This window comes from Vidua macroura, chromosome 1 (genome assembly GCF_024509145.1).
Source record: "Vidua macroura isolate BioBank_ID:100142 chromosome 1, ASM2450914v1, whole genome shotgun sequence".
Taxonomy (NCBI): Eukaryota; Metazoa; Chordata; class Aves; order Passeriformes; family Viduidae; genus Vidua; species Vidua macroura.
Window position 1 is genome coordinate 25,013,264 of NC_071571.1, and position 18,628 is coordinate 25,031,891.

At 38.8% G+C, this 18,628-nt stretch overlaps 1 protein-coding gene across 1 annotated transcript in view; it reads right to left on the reverse strand.

Moving 5' to 3' along the window:
- SLC25A13 (solute carrier family 25 member 13) overlaps positions 1-18,628 on the reverse strand; it is a 99,207-nt gene that overhangs the window by 48,151 nt on the left and 32,428 nt on the right. The window contains exons 4-5 of the mRNA XM_053990590.1: positions 14,445-14,560; positions 480-619 (exon numbers count right to left, since the gene is read on the reverse strand). Of these exons, the coding sequence (XP_053846565.1) occupies positions 480-619; positions 14,445-14,560 (256 nt within the window). The remainder of the gene's footprint in view (positions 1-479; positions 620-14,444; positions 14,561-18,628) is intronic.

The following is an 18,628-nucleotide window of genomic DNA, read 5'->3' on the forward strand; positions in this document are numbered from 1 at the left end:
TTTTAACAAATATTACTGGATATCAGCTCTGAATTAAATATATATTTGGTAAACATGCTGTTTCAGACAGAAGTACTTCTTTATACAAGTCTGGCAAGTTGAGTCCAAAATGCTCAATGCTGTTATTCAACATTCTTTGACTTGTAGATTTAAAAATACAGGAGATTTTCAGACATCAAAGTCTAGGTTTTTAATTTCATGACTATGTCTACACAACAATGTAGAAAAAAATCACCTTCCACATAGAGGTGCAAAAACAAAGGAAAAGGAAAAAAAAAAACCAGCCCAAATCAGTAGTTTTACCTATAGCATATCCTATTTATCAACGTATCATACAAGTCCAGCACTATGACTGTAAGAGCCTACACTTGGTATGTATTTCAACTTTGCTACCAGCATGGTATTTGGCAAGTTTGTAAATACTTTGATTCTTGCATCCTTCTTATTACTCTTGACAAACCACGCTGTATTAGACCTACCAGTAAAAACTGAGTGAACTCCGCGTATGTTAGGTGTCTTTTTCTATCCTTTCCAAAATGCAGCTGTATGAACTCTGAATTCCAGTTAAAAGGAATGTGCTGATGAATTGTGGTCTGGCCAAAAACTTGTTTAGCATCCTCTGGGAAGAAAAGAAAAGTGTTCATTTAGTAATAAAATAAAATAACAATAGAGACAAACATATAAACAAATATGGTATTTTATAACAGGAAAGCAATACTATTCATATAAATTAGTAACACATTGTAAAATAAACCTAATGTTTTTGGTTACCCAAATCATCACCATCACAAATAGTTTCTGAATAATATTTTTATTTGTGAAGTTTTATATGCACAACATTTAATCAAAAGGAACTCAGATATTTCAAGTTTCAAATTCAAACAAGGGAAGATTAAAATTAAAAGACAATTTATAAAAAGATGACTAAAGCTAGCTGATTTTCAGCATAATCTTTTCAAGTTGCTAACAATGAAAATTTTCTATCACTATACTTCATGCTTTTGAATTTTTCCCAGAGCTCTTCACATTCAAACAAATCAACTACAGAAATACCATTATTCCAAGATCCACTTTTCTGGAGTTACTTATGGAGCACTGAGAAGCAGGATAGGGGATGGGGTGAGACATGGCAGGCAGGAATAAAAACTCATCGCCATCACTATGCATATTTTAAACCTAGATCTCTTCTACAAGGAGGGGGACAGAGTGACAAGTATGATCACACCTAAATACAAGCTTCATATTTAGTAGTCGCAACTGGGCAACAGTTTACTACACACTTGGCAGACTGGTAATACACAGCAGTTTCTGTGAAAAAGCAACTATCTGGTACACGATCAGTAGTAAGGACATTACATTTCTGCAACTAGACAGCGTATACTGTAAGTAATGCAAACAGCAATGAGATCTGAGCATGTACTTATCTCAAAGGACAGCGCCCACTCCAATATGATAGTTTTGTCTCAGCCAAAAAAATAGGGCAAAGATATCCTCTGAAGACAAGCTCAAGGCCAGAGGTTCCCAAGTGCTCTATGCCCTCCTAATTGCTGTATGACTCCAGCAACTCAAGCCAAGAGCCAGTTCTTGTCTCCTGCGAGCTCCTTTGAGCATGGAGAGATGGTTCCCAGGAGTCACTCCCTACCCACAGGCTGGGCCAGGAGCTGGTCTGCTCCCTTCATGCTTTGTGGAAGAAAGACCAGGAGTCCAAACCACGAGCTCCTGTCTGTCTCTGCAAGCAGCAGAGCTGTAAGCCAGTTCCCAAGCACGGCTGGTGCCTGGGGTTGAGGAAATCAGCACAGCTTAGTGCTTGCCTGTGTTCAGAACAAGCTGGGAATCACCCCACTGGAGCCAGCCTCTGCCTGCCAGGCAGGACTGGGAGCCACCTTCCACTTCATTCCAGTGCCACAAGCAAAGGTAGGAGCTGACTCCTTGGGGCGATGAGGTCGTGTCTCCTGGGCATGTTGAGTTCTGGCTTCTGGTTCAGCCCATGCCAGGCAGGCACAACAGCTCTGTTGACTTGGGGAAATACAACCAGGGTGGAATCCACTCTTTTAGGCAAGGAAGCAGGAAAATGTGACAGTGAAGTGGCACAGCTGAGAGCCAGGAAGATGTCAGGAAGAGCCCAAGTAAATGAATAAAGACAGAGAAAAAAAAACAGTCACAAACAGATGAAAGGGGCATGTGTCCTGCTGCACTGACCCAAAAGCCCTGCACATGGTATTACCCACAAGAACAGCTTGTTCTAAAGCAAGAAGGCTTCACAGAGAGAGCAGATATGAAACTGCAGACCTTTTCCCATCTCATAACCTAGTCTGTAGTTTCAGCTTTAAAAACACAGCACCCACTGATCCCAGGAAATCAGTGGTGAAAGAGCAAGTTGGATTTAACCTACAAATACAAAGACTAGCCCCAGTTAACCTCAAATTCTTAAAATTCGTAACTCCAAGTCCTAATGTCCTATGAGAATTTCCTCCAAGCAAATTCAATGCCCCCAGGACAGCCCCATTGTTCATTCATGTCTTAAGCTCTATCACAGCTCTTGTCTGCCAGCATTCTCCCAGAGCAAAATTCTGCTCTCAAGGCAGTGGGAGAGAAAGTCTATTGGTTCAGGGTGAAGTCCTATCCCTCTACTTGAAGTCTTTCTTTTAGGGTGCTTCCTATTGACACAGCTCAAGGTACCTTGCCACATGTCACTGGAGATCACATTTATAAAGTTGCTTTCTGCCAGACTTTCTTCAAAGAAGGCAACAGGCATGAAAAAGACAGCTTGTCTTGCCTGCATACAAAAGGAAATAAAGGCTGTCTCTTTCTGGTAGTAACCACTCCTTTTCCAGAGAAATAAAGACATTCACAGAGAAATCAGATGTTCATCTGCTTCCTCTTTCCCTCTCATCCCAACTCCAGAATTTCCCCAGAGCAAGCCACTGATACTGTGTGGATGAGATTAGGACTAAATCATCATTTACTAAAAGCTATGTTTGGCTGGACTCCAGATGTGTCTTTGTCAGAGAAAAAGGGTGCATTCTTACCTGATACAAGGTAAAAGATAGCAGAAACTTAGCTAGTATAAAATGAGTCTCAATTTGTTTTGATGGGCAAGGCTCTACACAATTCTTACTTCAAATTGTTAACATAGGAAAGTTGCAGTCTCCTTTGAATAAGCCCCTGTAATTTTATTTTAATTTATTATCATTCATTAGCCACCTTGAAGGAACAATGTATCCTGCTCCTCCAGCTCTATGTCCTGTAAATCCTCCTTGGCTGGAGCCCCAAATTAAAATTCCATCTCAAGAAAATGAAACATAGAATCATAGAATGGTTTGGATTGAAAGAGACCTTAAAGATCATCCAGCTTCAACCGCCCTGCCATGGGCAGGGACACCCTTCACTAGACCATGTTTCTCAAAGCCTCATCCAACCTGGCCTTGAAAATTCCAGGGATGGGGCATCCACAACTTCTCTGGGCAACCTGTTAGTGTCTCACCACCCCCACAGTAAAGAATTTCATCCATATATCTAACCTAAACCTACTCTCTCCCAGTTTAAAACCATTCTCCCTTTTCCTATCTAGTAGGCTCTCTTTAGGTACTGGAATGCTGCAATGAGGTCACCCCAAAGCCTCCTCTGCTTCAGGCTAAACAATCCCAATTCTCTCCACTTTTCATCAGAGGAGAGGCACTCCATCCCTTTAATCATGTGTTTCCTCCTCTGGACATGCTCCAGCAGGTCCATATTCTTCCTGTGCTGGGGACCCCAGAGCTGGATGCAGAGCTCCAGGTGGGGTCTCACCAGAACACAGTGGAGGGGCAGAATCTCCTCACCCTGGTGGACATGCTGCTTTTGATGCAGCCCAGTACACGTTTGGCTTTCTGGGCTGCAAGAGTACATGACCAAGACACGCCCAAATGTCACGCAGTGAAAAGAATGGTAACTTCAGACTAAATACAATGTTTAATTATTGGCATTACAAAAGGTAAAGGAATGCACAGCAATGAAAGTGAAAACCTCATCAAGCCAATTTGGAATATAATATGGTCTCTATCCAGACCATTTGCATTCCCTTGTCTGTTTTAGAGATTAAAGGCCACAAGCATGTCTCAGAAGTTCATGTAAGTACAAGTATCACTCTAAACATTCCAAGTTAAAGATGTGCACTTAATTTTTCCTATGACCTGGAAAACACAGACTACCGCATTAGTGTAGATACAGTAAGAGAACCCACACAACTTGATCTTTTCACAATCATACTGTATATTGATGTCAATATGACTTGGCAACTACTACCAGATGCTTTTCTGACAGAATGCATTTTGGATTACACAGTGCAGGCAGCTGACTGGAAGATTGCCTACTGTGCATCTACTGATTCTTTGATGCCATGAGATGTGGTATCCTCTTTGCCACTGCATTTTTACAGATACCCCATACTTCCTTTTTGCAATTTATGGTGCACAAATTCCTATGCCCAGTGAAAAATCTTCTCCCTCTTCCATCGCTAGGTCTCATTACCCATTCATCTACCCATTCATCACTGATTCAAGTCTCATCTGTAGGCAGATTGCCCGATTCAGACATTAAAAACCATTCATACTACACAAAAAAAATTGAAGTGTTTTAGCTTGTTATTTAACCATCAAAAGGTATCCAATTATGTACCAGAACTCACTCTATTATTGTTCAATCATCTAGGTCCAGTATTAAAATAAAAATAGACAATGAAAAAAATGTAGTCTTGCATTAAACCTGCAGCTGGAAGTTCCACAGCTATCCACAAATCACTTAACTAAACACAGCAAAACACTGAGAAGCTGAGGTGTGCTTCAGTATCTAGGAGTTATGATGTCTGTTTAGATTTTTTTTTTTTAAAGGAACCTATTTCAGAGCTACAGAATAATTAATGGAAAGGACATCTGGATTTCATGGAGTCCACCCACCAGGCAAAGAAAGTTCAACCAGAAGAGGTTGCTCAGGGCCATGGCCAGATGAGGTTCAAATACCCCCTCGTGAATTTCTGACTCAGGACGTCAGGGTAAGGGAACGTTGAAATCCCAGAGGGTCATAATCAGTGGCACAGGGTGTAGCTGGAGGCCTGTCACTAGTGGTGTTCCCCAAGGTACAACACTGGCCCCAGTATTGTTTAATCAGCAAGTTCCACCTGAACATGAGGAAGAACTTTTTTACTGTGTAGGTATCTGAGCACTGAAGCAGATTGCCCAGAGAGGCTGCAGAGTCTCCCTCACGGGAGATACTCAAAAACCATCTGGACACAATCCTGTGCCATGTGCTCTGGGATGACCCTGCTTGAGCAGGAAGGTTGGACCAGATGACTCACTGTGGTCCCTTCCAGCCTCATCCAATCTGTGATTCTGTGAATACCTCCAACAACAGAGATTCTACAACTTCTCTGGGCAACTGTGCTTTGATCCTAAACAAGTATTTAATCAAAATATCTGATAAAGGGAAGCTTTAAAATCCAGTTCAGAACACTGTTTAATTGCTTTAGTTATAAAAAAGCAAACTGGTAAGACTTCAATGTCAAGAGCCGTAACAGCACAAAATCAATCTAAAGGTAGCAAAAGATACAACCGTTTGAGTGTTTGCATTGTTTGAACCAGAGCTGTTAGAAAGCAAAATAAGCAATAGGCTGAAGATTTTAAACACTCATTTTCAGAAATCCATGCTGTCACTTTTATCTATCTTTTATAAAATTAAACTTTGAAACTCAATTTTAAAATAAATTGCAAGGTTCTAAAACAAATAATTGTTTGTCCCTCCCTGGTCTCTAACTAAAAAATAGCAACCTTGCCATTCGTTTCTGATCACTGCATGAAACAGTTGTTTTATTTTTTCTCCAGGTGATCTGCCTGCTGATTTACAGTGGGGATTTTTGGTCCTTTAAGTGCTGGGAACCTTCTTCTCTGCAGTGTACTGATGTGTATTTTTAAATGCTTATTGCACAAACAAGCATGCTGCATTCACATTTTCATTCCTGTGATTCCATTTCATTTTCATTCCTATGACATTCCATTTCCTGTGATTAAGAAGTAAAATAGAAATAAAGGTTGCTTTGGAATAATTACAGACACGCTTGACACAAAAAGGACCACAAATATTCTCCAAGTGAAATTTGGACGTATAAATTTTACATTGTAAAAGGAAAACTCTGAAAGTCATTATTCCACTGTGTTTTGTGTCTGAGGAAAGTCACCTAACAGAAAAAGCTACTAAAATCTTTACTGGGTATGGTCCATAAGTCTCTGACATATTAAATCTGAAATTCTTTCAAACTATTTATTTTGCAAGTATATTTTTCAAATGTAGACTGAATTAACACTTTTTTTTTTTTTTTTTACACTGACAGGGACTAATTTCACTGTAGCTGTCCAGCAATAAAAGACTTATTTCAGAATTCACATTTTTGTTTCCTACAGCAATTTAATATGCCAACCAAAGTGATAAAAGCAAACTCGAGGCTCAAAGAAATAACCATGAACTTTACACTTTACTTTCCAGCATAGACTTGAAAGCTCTATGTCTTTAACAGCTATTTGGCTTAGATAGATGATATTGAAAAAAAAAAATCACTTTCTTGCAAAGCATTAACACACATTTTCCCTCACTTAAATACTTCAATTTCAAATACACCACAAAACGTACTCCCACAACAGTACTGTATTAGTATAAAACTATTTTAGTTCAATTAAAATGTCTAACTATCTACCCTCAAACCTATCTAAACTGTAATTTTCACTTTGAGCACTTCCAACATATTCTCAGTTTTGTTTTCTTTTATCAGCTTCTTAAATCAGGTCCTGAATTCCAAATGTTAGGAAAAAATAGTCATTAACTACTAGGTAACAGCAGATTTTCCAATTTAGAAAACTAAATTACACACACCACAAAAATATGTGTATTTTGCTATCTGAAATTTCATATTAAAATCTGTAATAACAAAACACTTTTCTGGCTCCTAGAACTTGCTGAAGTTTCTACTTTCTAATCTGCAATTCCAGGCCAGTTTGAAAATGGGATGGGAAAAAATACCAATAAAAAGCAAGCTTAAAGTCATATACCGCTCCTGACATGGTTTAAAATATGCTCTGGTGTAGAAGCTTTTGGTTCCTGCCCAAGTGCTGCCTAGTAATCATGTTGGGCTTTTTTTTCCAACAGGATATACAGATGGCTGACCCTCAGTTTACCAAAGAGTTACTCTGTTAACTAAAAAGTGACCTCATACAGTTGAAACTGACTCTCAAATTGGCGTGTTCCCACCCTTCTCACACCTATTTTTTTTTCTTATTAAGTAGCATGAAGTAGCAGCACAAAGCACAATATTTTACCACCTGAGCATGTAGTATTCTTGAACTATCCCACCAATTGGAAGTGCTCTCTGTTACCTCTATCTTTTAAAATTGGAGCCATTATAGTCAATTGTGCAAATCTACAGTTGGTCTTCCGTAAAAAGAGGATTGTTAACCCACTGAACTGGAACATCTTCCAAGCAGTTCTTTAGATCTCTGACAAGATACCATACAACACATACACATGCCAATCTTATATTCCCATGTATCTACATTCAGTTGTTCAGAAAACACTCATATATCACTTAAAAAGTTTCAAAAATCAGAATAGTTCTTTTTGTAATAAAAGCTGATCATTAAATAAGTGCAATAAATGTCCACATATGTAAAAAAATGGATGTTTTTTTCACCTCCAGATAACATACCAACATCTGGAGTCCATCAGTGAGAAGCAAAAGCTTATGATACTTGTTGAGCTGCTCTTAGAAAATGCATTGGCACACTGTCAGGCATTAAAAAAGACTGTATTGCGACAGCCCCAGTGGAGTGCCAGCATCCTCAGAGGCAGCCACATCAGGTTGGAGAAGCAGGAGCCTGGAGTCTCCCACTAAAACTGGTCACTTCTGTTCCGAAGGGAACCACAACCATTTTGTGACTGGAAGAAGCAACAAAGGCTGTACAGCACCTCTTGTACACAGAGGTGAGATGAAGACCAGTATTGGAAAATAAATGTCTATCAAATGTTGTAAGTAGACTTCAAAGAATACAACAACCAAACAGATCCCCCAAAATGCCAGCAGCTAACCACAAAGTCCAATACTAATCCTAAAAAATGTTCAGCATGCGTTCTCTTTCAGGAGAGACACACTAGCTACTGAACATAATTCATTGCCCTAGCCAAACTTTTCAACAAGGACAGAGCAGTCTTGTAGATTAATTTCACATTAATGAAAACACTATTACACAGAACATGCTTGTGTCTTCATGATTTTTCCCAGTCAAAAAAAATCCATGATAAGCTTCAACTTCACAAATCTGCTGAAACTGTTGTCTTTTTTATCCTCTTACCTTCCCCCTGCTCTGGTTGTTTGTGCCCTTGTCACTTTTGAAAACTATTAATTCACTTTCTCATGACATATTCATACAGCATCCTGTTCAACTTGGCCCTAATTTTTGACTGAGATACTTGTGCACTTCTGTTACCTGTGTTAAATACTGAAAATACCACAAAAAAACAAAACAAAACAAAACAAAACAAAAAAAAACACCACCACAAACAAACAAACAAACAAACAAAAAAAACCAACAAAACCAAACAAAAAGCAAAAAAGCAGGCTCTTTCCAAAACTACTATCACCCTCAGCAAGTAAGACTCTGGATTCAATCTTGTCTGCTTCTTCTTTCTCCGCTGTATATAAGAAGGAATAACATGAATTTACACATGGAATATTACATAATTTGCTTACTTAAAATGTCTTCAGAAATTTTCCAGAATGCAATCCCTTAAAAATATTTCTACTTGAACTATGGCTATCCATAATTTCAGTTCACTAGAAACAGCCTTACATTTTTTTATTACCTTTCCTGGCCTCATTAGGTGTTAGCAAAAAACCTGCCAGCACCCTAAGACCTCAAGTTTGAAAAATGCTAGGCCCCCTGTGGGCATAAAAAATAAATCTACTCCTCTTGCCCTGAGTAATAATAACAATTTAAAAAAACCCAAAAAACCCACTTTCACCAAGGTAAACAGCACAATCTGCTAACAAAAACAGAACATCACTTCTATTTTCTCCATACAAGGCAGCTGGGTGATGATGCATGTGACATGCATAGAGAGGCTAAGGGAATGGGGTTTTCTTAGCCTGGAGATGGGAGATCTAAAGTAGGAGCTCATTGCTGTCTGGAGCTCATTGCATCTACCCAACAGATGAAGGGAAGACAAAGATGCACAGTAGCAGGACAAGAGGCAATGGATGCAAGTTGGAACATTGGCAATCCAACCAGGCATCAGGAATTTAGTTTTCCACTATAATAGTGATCAAACGCTGGGAAATGCTTGCTCATAGAGGCTACAGAGTCTCCAGCCTCAGAGATTATTCAAAATATTGATTAGATATTTCCCCTCGAGCAACTGGTCTTGATGGTGGTGCTGCAAGGGTTTGAACCACAGTCTCTTCCAGTCTGAATTGTTCGATGATTCTCTTACCATCCCCAACAAAACAACAGAACAAAACCAACAACAAAGAACAAACTGAAACACTGAATTTCAGTTCTGGATGATGTAGAAAACTCAATTGCGTTTTCTAGACCAAATGAAACCAAATGGTGTAATAGGACAAAGCTTCTCCTAATATTTAGAACAACAGATTCCCTTTGTATCCTAACAGGCTGTCTTTGACTTAAGATGCTTGCATCCAAGTCTGCCTGGTTAACAAAAACAAAACAAAACAAAAAAGAAAAACAAAACAAAAACTGGCCAAGTTGACATATGTCTAGAAATTAAATTCCAAAAAAATAGTCTGAGAAGATTTCAAAAATTGTTTTGAAGAAAATAAATATACTAACAAGTCTAATTTACATCCTTTTGTAACTAAAACTGGCAATTATTTGTGCAAATCCAACACTGTACAAACAACAAAAAACATCAGAGACTGAACAGATTTCACATCTGCAATGTTGCCACTGGATCCATTGTATCTAGGCAGCTGTCATTTATACATCAGCAAATGTTTCACTGTATAGGTAAAGCTGTGATGTGTAAGCTAACAAATCATTAGCTACAACTGGTTTCAAGGAATTTGAACCAGCAATGGAAGTATCACTAATAAATACTAAATACTGCAGTTTATCAAGAGATCAAAGCTTACAGCTACAGCAATTTATTTTGTTGTTCAGATTCAGCTTTTCATTGTTTTACATGGTGTTCAGTGTACCAGGCTGGGCATCACTAAGCTAGGTGTTGTGCAAGAGATAAAAAGAATTACTGATTCCATAAAAACAATCAAGTCATATCAGTAATTGCAATGCAAAGCATAAAACAAGTAATCCTCTGTAACAAAAGCAAAAGCTACATCCCACAATCAGAAGCTAATTCTTTGGTCATGAAAGCAATTATGAAACTCTGCTAATAATTTTTTTCATATAAAAAAAAAAATCAGAGAATTATCATAGAGGAAAAAACTCTGAAGGTCATCACAATTGCTATGGAGCTATTTAAACTTCTCCTAAGAGCTATGTCCTCTTAGAAAGTTTACAAACAAGTATTCAGGCAATCCAAGTATCAGGTATTAGCTAACAGGAGCACTTAGTAAGATGTATCCTTAATTAATGTGTTTATCTAAGAAATGTACTGATATAATTAATAACAGAAGCAGAGACCCACAATAGCTGCTGTCTGCGTGCCAATAAAGTTTCGTTTAAAGACAAAAGCAAAATACAGTGCTCGAATCTGCAGCTGCTACACTTAACAAACAAAACTTTGGGGATTGGGTTCTCTATTTCCTTCATGGTTTTGCTGGCTTTGGGGGGAGGTTGTTGTTTTGTTGTTTTTTGGGGTTTTTTTTGTTTTAATTAAAGGACTGACATTTTACAGCATACTCATATTTCTCAAAGCAGCACAACAGAGCATCCATTTTGAAACAGCCTCAGATTGAACTGGAGGATGTCTAGAAAAGAAAACCAAAACCATAAAACCACACACTATACCACAGCTCCATTTCATTAAGTACAAGAGCAAGAATTTCTGTCTGGTGGGTAATTCTACTTTAATACAAATCAGAATTAAAATCTTTAAAGCAGGTTCAATAATGGTTGGCAGCAGAGACTCGGGCAACCACAGCTCTTAATTGTGCCTTTGCTTACTCTCTTAGCAAAATCAACACGGACAACGCTTATTTTGCCCTACAGTAGGTCTGGTGAGAACTGGTATCAGAAAAGGTAAGTTCCAGTTCCTGGGTATCACTGCTGTGTTATTCACAGCTCAGAACTGCTAGGGACCATCATTTATTTTACCCATCCAAAATTAAAGATGAAAGTTACAATGACTTCGTTTTTAAACACTTTTTTATGCAACCATCTCACCTTTTTTTAAATGCCATCTAGTAAAGAATTTCAAAGGACTCTGCTTCTTTAATGAGGCATTAAAATACAGTCACACGACAAAAAAGCAACTCTACTAAGTCTCTTAAACCCCTGGACTTACATTATCAGCTTTTATGTGCCTGTCAACACTCAACAGCAAGAAGCAATGGTTTGCTCTTTGCCTCGAATTTAAACTTTCCTGCTGAGAGCTTTAACTCCTTACAAACTGTCAAAGCTTTGACACTTCAGCAGAAAGTAAATCTACAACATGATGCAATGGTCAGGTGTAGTCTCAACCAGCCACTAGCCACTAATTTACTAGTGGCCATTTAATTCACCTCAAAAAGCAATAAACTAGAAATACTTCCCATCCCCCCATGTACCCACACTGCTCGCACATCAGCCCTTTTAAATAGGTAATAGTTCTGTCAAAGAACCAGGTACAGTTAACTTGCCACTTTAAAGAAATGAAACATTTAAAATTGTAGAGATGTCGACATACAGCTAAAACGCAAATCCATTTCCAACCCAGAAACTAAAGTAAGCACTTTTCAAGAAAAGTAAGTGCAAAGAGTTAAATTGGAACTTCTTTACCCAGAACATTTCTCTGAATATCTACAGCCTTGATCTCACATTCAGTGTAAAAGTTCATTGGCATAAAGCTCATTATTAACTCCTTTAACAAAGATGCCAAGCCAAGTGCACCTGTGAAAGAGTAAGAGGTAGATGGATTTGCATGGTAGAAAATGTGAAATTCACTGCTAGGAACTACTCTGCTTGGTGTAAGCTAAAATATTTATATAATTATTTTAGTGTACAGAAAAAAATGACTGCACAGATAAGCCATGCTGTTTCTTTACAACAATAAAATGAGACAGAGACTTAAAATGAGAGCCTTGAGATACTATAACTAGCAGCAGCATATTGAACAATTATCCTTTCCCTATTCTTCTGTTCCTTTCACACTGTAATTCCACAGTATACAAAACCCCTATTTATGTCTCCTAACCTTGATAAGGACTTGATACTACTCTCATTCAAGTGAATGGAAAAAGATCTCATAATTAGCCTCAAAGATGCATGACAGAGGTATTGAGTGGCAAAGTTACAGGATAGTATTTTAATAATGTATTTATGAAAATATTAGGGGTTTTTCATAATAGCAGAAAAATAAAGCTCCTTTTTTCTCCTCGTGATGTAAAATAAGGAACTAGCCTTGTCTAAAGGTCAACCATTTCTGCTGAGAAGGCACAACACTGAGACAGCTCTTCCATCCTCCCCAGTCCAGGCATTTTCTGAGGTCGTAGCCACAAGGTACTACACAGAAGTTACAAATACATCTACGGTTTCAAAAGGGGAGATGAAGGAATTAAACAAAAGCTATCTGAGGTTCTGCCAATGTTGGCATGTCTCCTCTTTCAAATACCTTAAATACAGTCTGGCATGGGATTTTCTCTCATCACTAGAAGGACTTCAATGGACTTCAAATGCCAAACAAATCCTTTGACTCACTGTGTCAAACCCCAAGGGAAGCATCTGACAGCAGGAAAAATAGGAACAAGAATGCCAAGAGTTAAAAAGTTAAGTCGGACTGATTCAGCATTCAGATCAAACGAATACAGTTCTTCCTAGATTATTAATGAGTGCTCCAAGCAACCAGGGGCTCTGACGCAGACAAGAAACTGCACATCACAGGCATTCCAGGAACTCTGGTCTGCCTTCACTGGAACAAAACCCTAGTAAAATATGCATTCCCTCCTGTTTTAAAAGCATGGCACCTCTCACTGCTTCTCTGCCCATATACATACACAAAAATGTTAGGCACAAAATACCTCCTTCATCGAGGTTATGATCTGCAGAATTTTTTTCTGAAAATCCTTTATCATCTATAGTAACTTCTGAAATATTGCAAACAAAAAGCACATCTTTCACACCCTCAACACACTACCAAAATAATAAAAAATAAAAGAGACACAAGAAGAGATAGCAAGTCTTCTCACCAGCCACAATTTCAAATACAGATTTTTTGAGATGGTAGAAAGAATACAATGATGTTTCAAGCAATGGTTACAGAATCCTGTTAGTTCAAATGGAAAGAGAAGGGCTTTTTAAACTGAGCATAAGACAAGTGTGGGAAATACTAGTAAAACGCAATGGACGTGTGTGTGAACCATATATTTCGGAAAGACAAAAGAGTCAATATAGTCAAATTTCCCATTTACTTAGAACTGTTTAACAGCCAAACAATAAAACTTGATATATAGCAATAAACATGTCAAAACGTAGCAGATTAGAAATAGCAATTTTAGCCAGTGTAGGTACTCAGCAAAAAAAAAAAAAAAAATTCCCCGTAATTTTTCAAGTGCAAGCTCAATATCAGAAACTAGTCCAAACTGCTAAATTCTGAATCCTTCTTTCAGATTGAATGGCCCTTATCATTAGGCAGGTGGGAGATATTCCTGCAGATATCAAAAGCTATCTCTAGGATATCTAGAAAGAAACAGTCCTCTTAATCAAGTTTTAAAATGGCCTGAGTGTATCTCATTATCAGTGCAAACATCACACTTCCAATGCACAGCTGAATTTTACAGGGGGAGGGAATGGCAGAGGGCATGCAATAATGAATTCATTACTGTAAAATCTCACAGAATACAGTTTTAAGCCTTAGTAGTCAGCCAGCTTGAAATATAGCCAACTTAAACAAAAAATAATTCAGGGTAATGATTTCAAACACAACATTCACCCAGGTCTTCTGGCAACTTCCTTGCAGTTTTACAGTCATTTCCTATAGCCACCTATGACTGCTGGTCTGGATATGCACAAGCATGTTGGGGAAGAGAAAAAGAGAAGTCACCAGTCCTGCAGAGAAAACTATAATGATGACAATGACCTTGCCTTCATACTGTGCACACATAAATGGTTAAAAAAGTGCAGGCATAAAGTTGCTTGGCATTAGTGTAGTTCCACTACCAATCACTGTCTCCTACAGTAACAGAAGGTGAAACAGAGTTTGGCATAGGTATGGATTTTTACATCAAGAATGCACATTTAAGAATGTCTTACCAAAAGTAACTTCTCCTTTACCAGTCTTGTCAAACAGCTGAAAGGCTACTATGAACAATGCGTCTGGAGCACACAGGACTGATTCAAATGCCACAAACTCTTGAAAGGATATCAACCTAAGGGATGAAGGAAAAAACAATAGCTATGAAACCAACTTGCTCGCAAAAAAAATGAAATACAATATAATATTGATTATACAAAAGAAATAAGACCATAACCAAAATATGTTCAAACTGTATTCAGCAGGGATTAAAATTTAACCTAAAATGCCCTATCCCCAATGCTCTCAGGAAGCCTTTGTATCACTAAATGGAAATGTCTGTTGAACAAGGCATTATTCCTCTCAGCAAGTCATAACACAACATAAAATAAGCAAAACACTCAGCATGGCTACTCACCTCAGCTTTAATATCTAACTGAACTGCCCTCTGGGGGAGCCTACCTCCCTCCAATGGTAAGACAGAGCCAATAAAGACATGAGTAACTTCCCTCAAGACTCAGTACTTAGCACTTTTGGAAAGCAAATCCATTCAAGATCTACATGCTGCCACTCACTTCAGAAGGAACCGATCAGAATGTGTTATCTGTTTGCTAGCAACTTATTAGTCATCCATCACAGCCCTCCAGTCCTGCATGTTGAGTCACAAATTTCAATCAGTAGTCTGCATGTTCTTCCTCAGCCCAAGAGCAGTTTATTCAAATTCATCATTACAGCCTGGTTCCTAATGTACTAGCACGGTAGTAGGGCATAGATAAAAGCAGGGTTGTCCTTCCAGAAGTTAGTTCATAATCAGAAATACATAATTAGACAACATGGCATTGTTTCCAGCAGTAGGTTTGATAACAGCAAAGACCTTGAACATTCTAATTTCTCTGCGTCACACCCAAGAGTTCAAATGGAGATCAAACTCCTATTCTTAAAGAGGCAAAGGCCAACTATTCTTCTTTTTCCTGCTTCTTTAATGTTTGTGCTGTAGAGTTTAAAATCATCTTCAAATATGTGGTGGCAGGCCTGCTAGCAGTCTGGGATAGTTAAGATTGCTGCCTCTCAGGCTGCTTTATGTCAGTGTAGCAGGCACGTAGCTTTAATGGGTTCATGTGGCAGCAGCTGGGGAACAAGGATTATTTCTGAAAAGCACAAAATTCAGCGTATCCAATGTCAAGAAACACACATAGACCCAGGGGATTTTTAATGGAAACTAATTATATCCTTAGGACTTTGATCCAAAGGACTTTGACACTGCAGCCAGTTCAATGAAAACTTCTACTCAGTATGCAATAACAGTGAAGAATTAACAGTTTGAATAAGTTGGAAAATATATTTTTTCCATCAAGTGAAAATTATATGATGACCTATGACTATACAGCAATTTTCAGTCACCTGTTTTATGGGAATCAGAGAATATGCTGAGTTGAAAGGGGCCCATCAGGGTCATGGAGTCCAACTCCTGGCCCTGCACAGGACCATCCCCAAGAGTCACACCATGTACCTGAGAGGATTGTCCTTCCTGAACTCAGACAGGCTTGGTGCTGTGACCACTTCCCTGGGAAGTTTCCAGTACCCAGTACCTGTTCCAGTACCCAACCACACTCTGAGTGAAAAACCTTTTCTTAATATCTAACGTAAACCTCCTGAACCCAGCTTCATACTGTTTGCTTGAATTCTGACACTGGTCATGAGAGTGAAGGGCTTAGTACTTGCCCCTCCTCTTCCCTTGTGAGGAAGTTGAAACCACAATGAGGTCTCCCTTCAATCTCCTGCAGGCTGAACAGACCAAGTGACCTCAGCCACTGCTCATATGGCTTCCCCTCCAAACCCTTCACCATCTTTGCTGCCCTCCTTTGGACACTCTCTAACAGCTTAGTGTCTTTTTTATACAGTGGCATCCAAAGCTGCACACATTATTCAAGGTGAGGTCGCCCCAGCTCAGAGCAGAGCAGGACAATCCCCTCCCTTGCCCGGCTGGACATGCTGTGCCTGATGCCCCCCAGGACACGGGTGGCCCTCCTGGCTGCCAAGGCACTGCTGACTCATATTTAACTTTCTGTCAACCAGGACTCCCAGGTCCCTTTCCATAATGCTGCTTTCCAGCATCTCATTCCCCAGTCTGTCTGTACATCTAGGGTTGTCCCATCCCAGGTGCAGAATCTGGCACTTTCCCTTGTTAAACTTCGTACAGCTGGTGATTGCCCATCTCCCTGGTTTGTTGAGGTGTCTCTGCAGGGTGCCTCTGCCCTTGAGGATGTCAGCAGTTGGCAAACTTATTTAGTGTCCCTATGAGTCCTGCATCAAGGTGACTTATGAAGATGTTGAAGAGCACCAGACCAAGGATGGAGCCTCCAGAACCCCCCTAGTGACAGGTTGCCAGCCTGATGTCACCCCATTCACTGTAACCCTTTGTGCCTGACCTGTAGGCCAGTCACTCACTCATCATGTAACCAGGCTATTCAGCTGTGTGCTGGACATTTTGTCCAGAAGGACACTGTGAGAGACAGTATCATAAGCTTTGCTGAAGTCTTAAAAGATTGCATCTACTGGCTTTCCTAGATCAACACTTGAAGTGTGCTTGCTGCACATCAGCAGACAAACATTCACAGGGTAACAAGCCGACTTCCATAAGGAACACAAAAACATGAGAAGATTAATAAAAGAGGACATTTTTTTAAAAAGCACAGCACAGAGAAGGCCTAAAAGCTGTTCTACACTACCTCCCTCGATATACCTGCAATAAATAAAAGAAATGTGGAGTATGAAATGGCCTAACAAATAATTAACTCTGGGAGCCTGCCACTATAAATTAAAACACAGTGCAAGAAGTGAATAAAAAGAAGACTCCTCAGGTATTCTTAAGATTAAACTCAAAATTAATGATGTCAGCAAACATATAAGAATGCCTTAAGCTTTACTGGCAAAGAAGTCTGTGCCTTGCTACATATGCACACGAGCAATCCATCAGTCCTTTAAACACCTTGGGAGCTCTCGGTACTCCCCACTGTTAGACACAGACTACACAGATACTGAGTCTTTCAAAGGAAGAAAACTTCCATCCCTTCTAAGCCAAAATAATTTTTTTCAAAAGTAAAATTTCCTTCAATCTCAAACCAGTATATCACAACCTACTCTGTTTTGTATTTATGCATATTTACTGTTACAATGTGACTTACTGGCTATAAAAAGATGTTATTATTTATTATTATTGGCTACATATCTGACAGAACATTAAATAGATCCAAAGCGCCAAGTTCTGTTCCAAAGATTATAAAACACGCACACAGAAAAAACAAAAAGGACAGCAGGTGACAAGACTCTAGAATAGGATTGTTTGGAATTATAAATATAAAATCTCTGCCAACACCATTTTGGTAAAGCTGCTTTTTGTGTGAAACAACCTGCACATGTCCTTACCAACAGATCACATTACAGTGATTACAGCACAGAAAAGAAATACAGCACCTATCCCAGCAGAATCTCAGCACCATGTTAAGAACATATGCTATGTTACTAGGCCTGGATTTGATTAAAACTCCATGTATTAATACTATTACAAGATTTTATACTAGTAGAAGCATTTTTTTTTCAGCACTTGGAAGCAATAACCCCCCTAAGTCACAGATAAATGCTTAAAATAACCCTATATTCATTTTTTAAAACAATTACTCACAGAACTAGGAAGATTAAAAGTGTACAAATTGTGTATTTCTATCCAGACTGTTAAAGAAGAGACATTAATATCTGCTGTGCCAGCTGAATTCAAATTAACCCAATTTTTACATGTTAATTAAACCAGCTATTTTCTTCTTATTGTATTTTTGCTCCCTAAGTAGACTAGCCTGCTAGTGATTCCCAACAGATCTATTCTAACGACGACGTATTCATTTACTTCTATTATGACCATACAATACAGTAACTGAGCAGTAATTTTTCAGTCAATTACACGTGTGATTCTTAATGCTTAAAGAAGCTGAAAAAATGTGTACTACATAGCCATATGCTCACTTCTCTACACTGCACAAGGGTAGTTGCCTGGGTAACACGTTTTCTCTCTGGTTTAGCATCACCCTTTTGGGTTTAGCATAACCCTTCAGTGAATATCATTAGATGTCATTAAACAGCACATGTTAACATGGACTTCAATATACTACTTAGGAGTTATTTCATATACCTAAACAAGTCATCATTTATG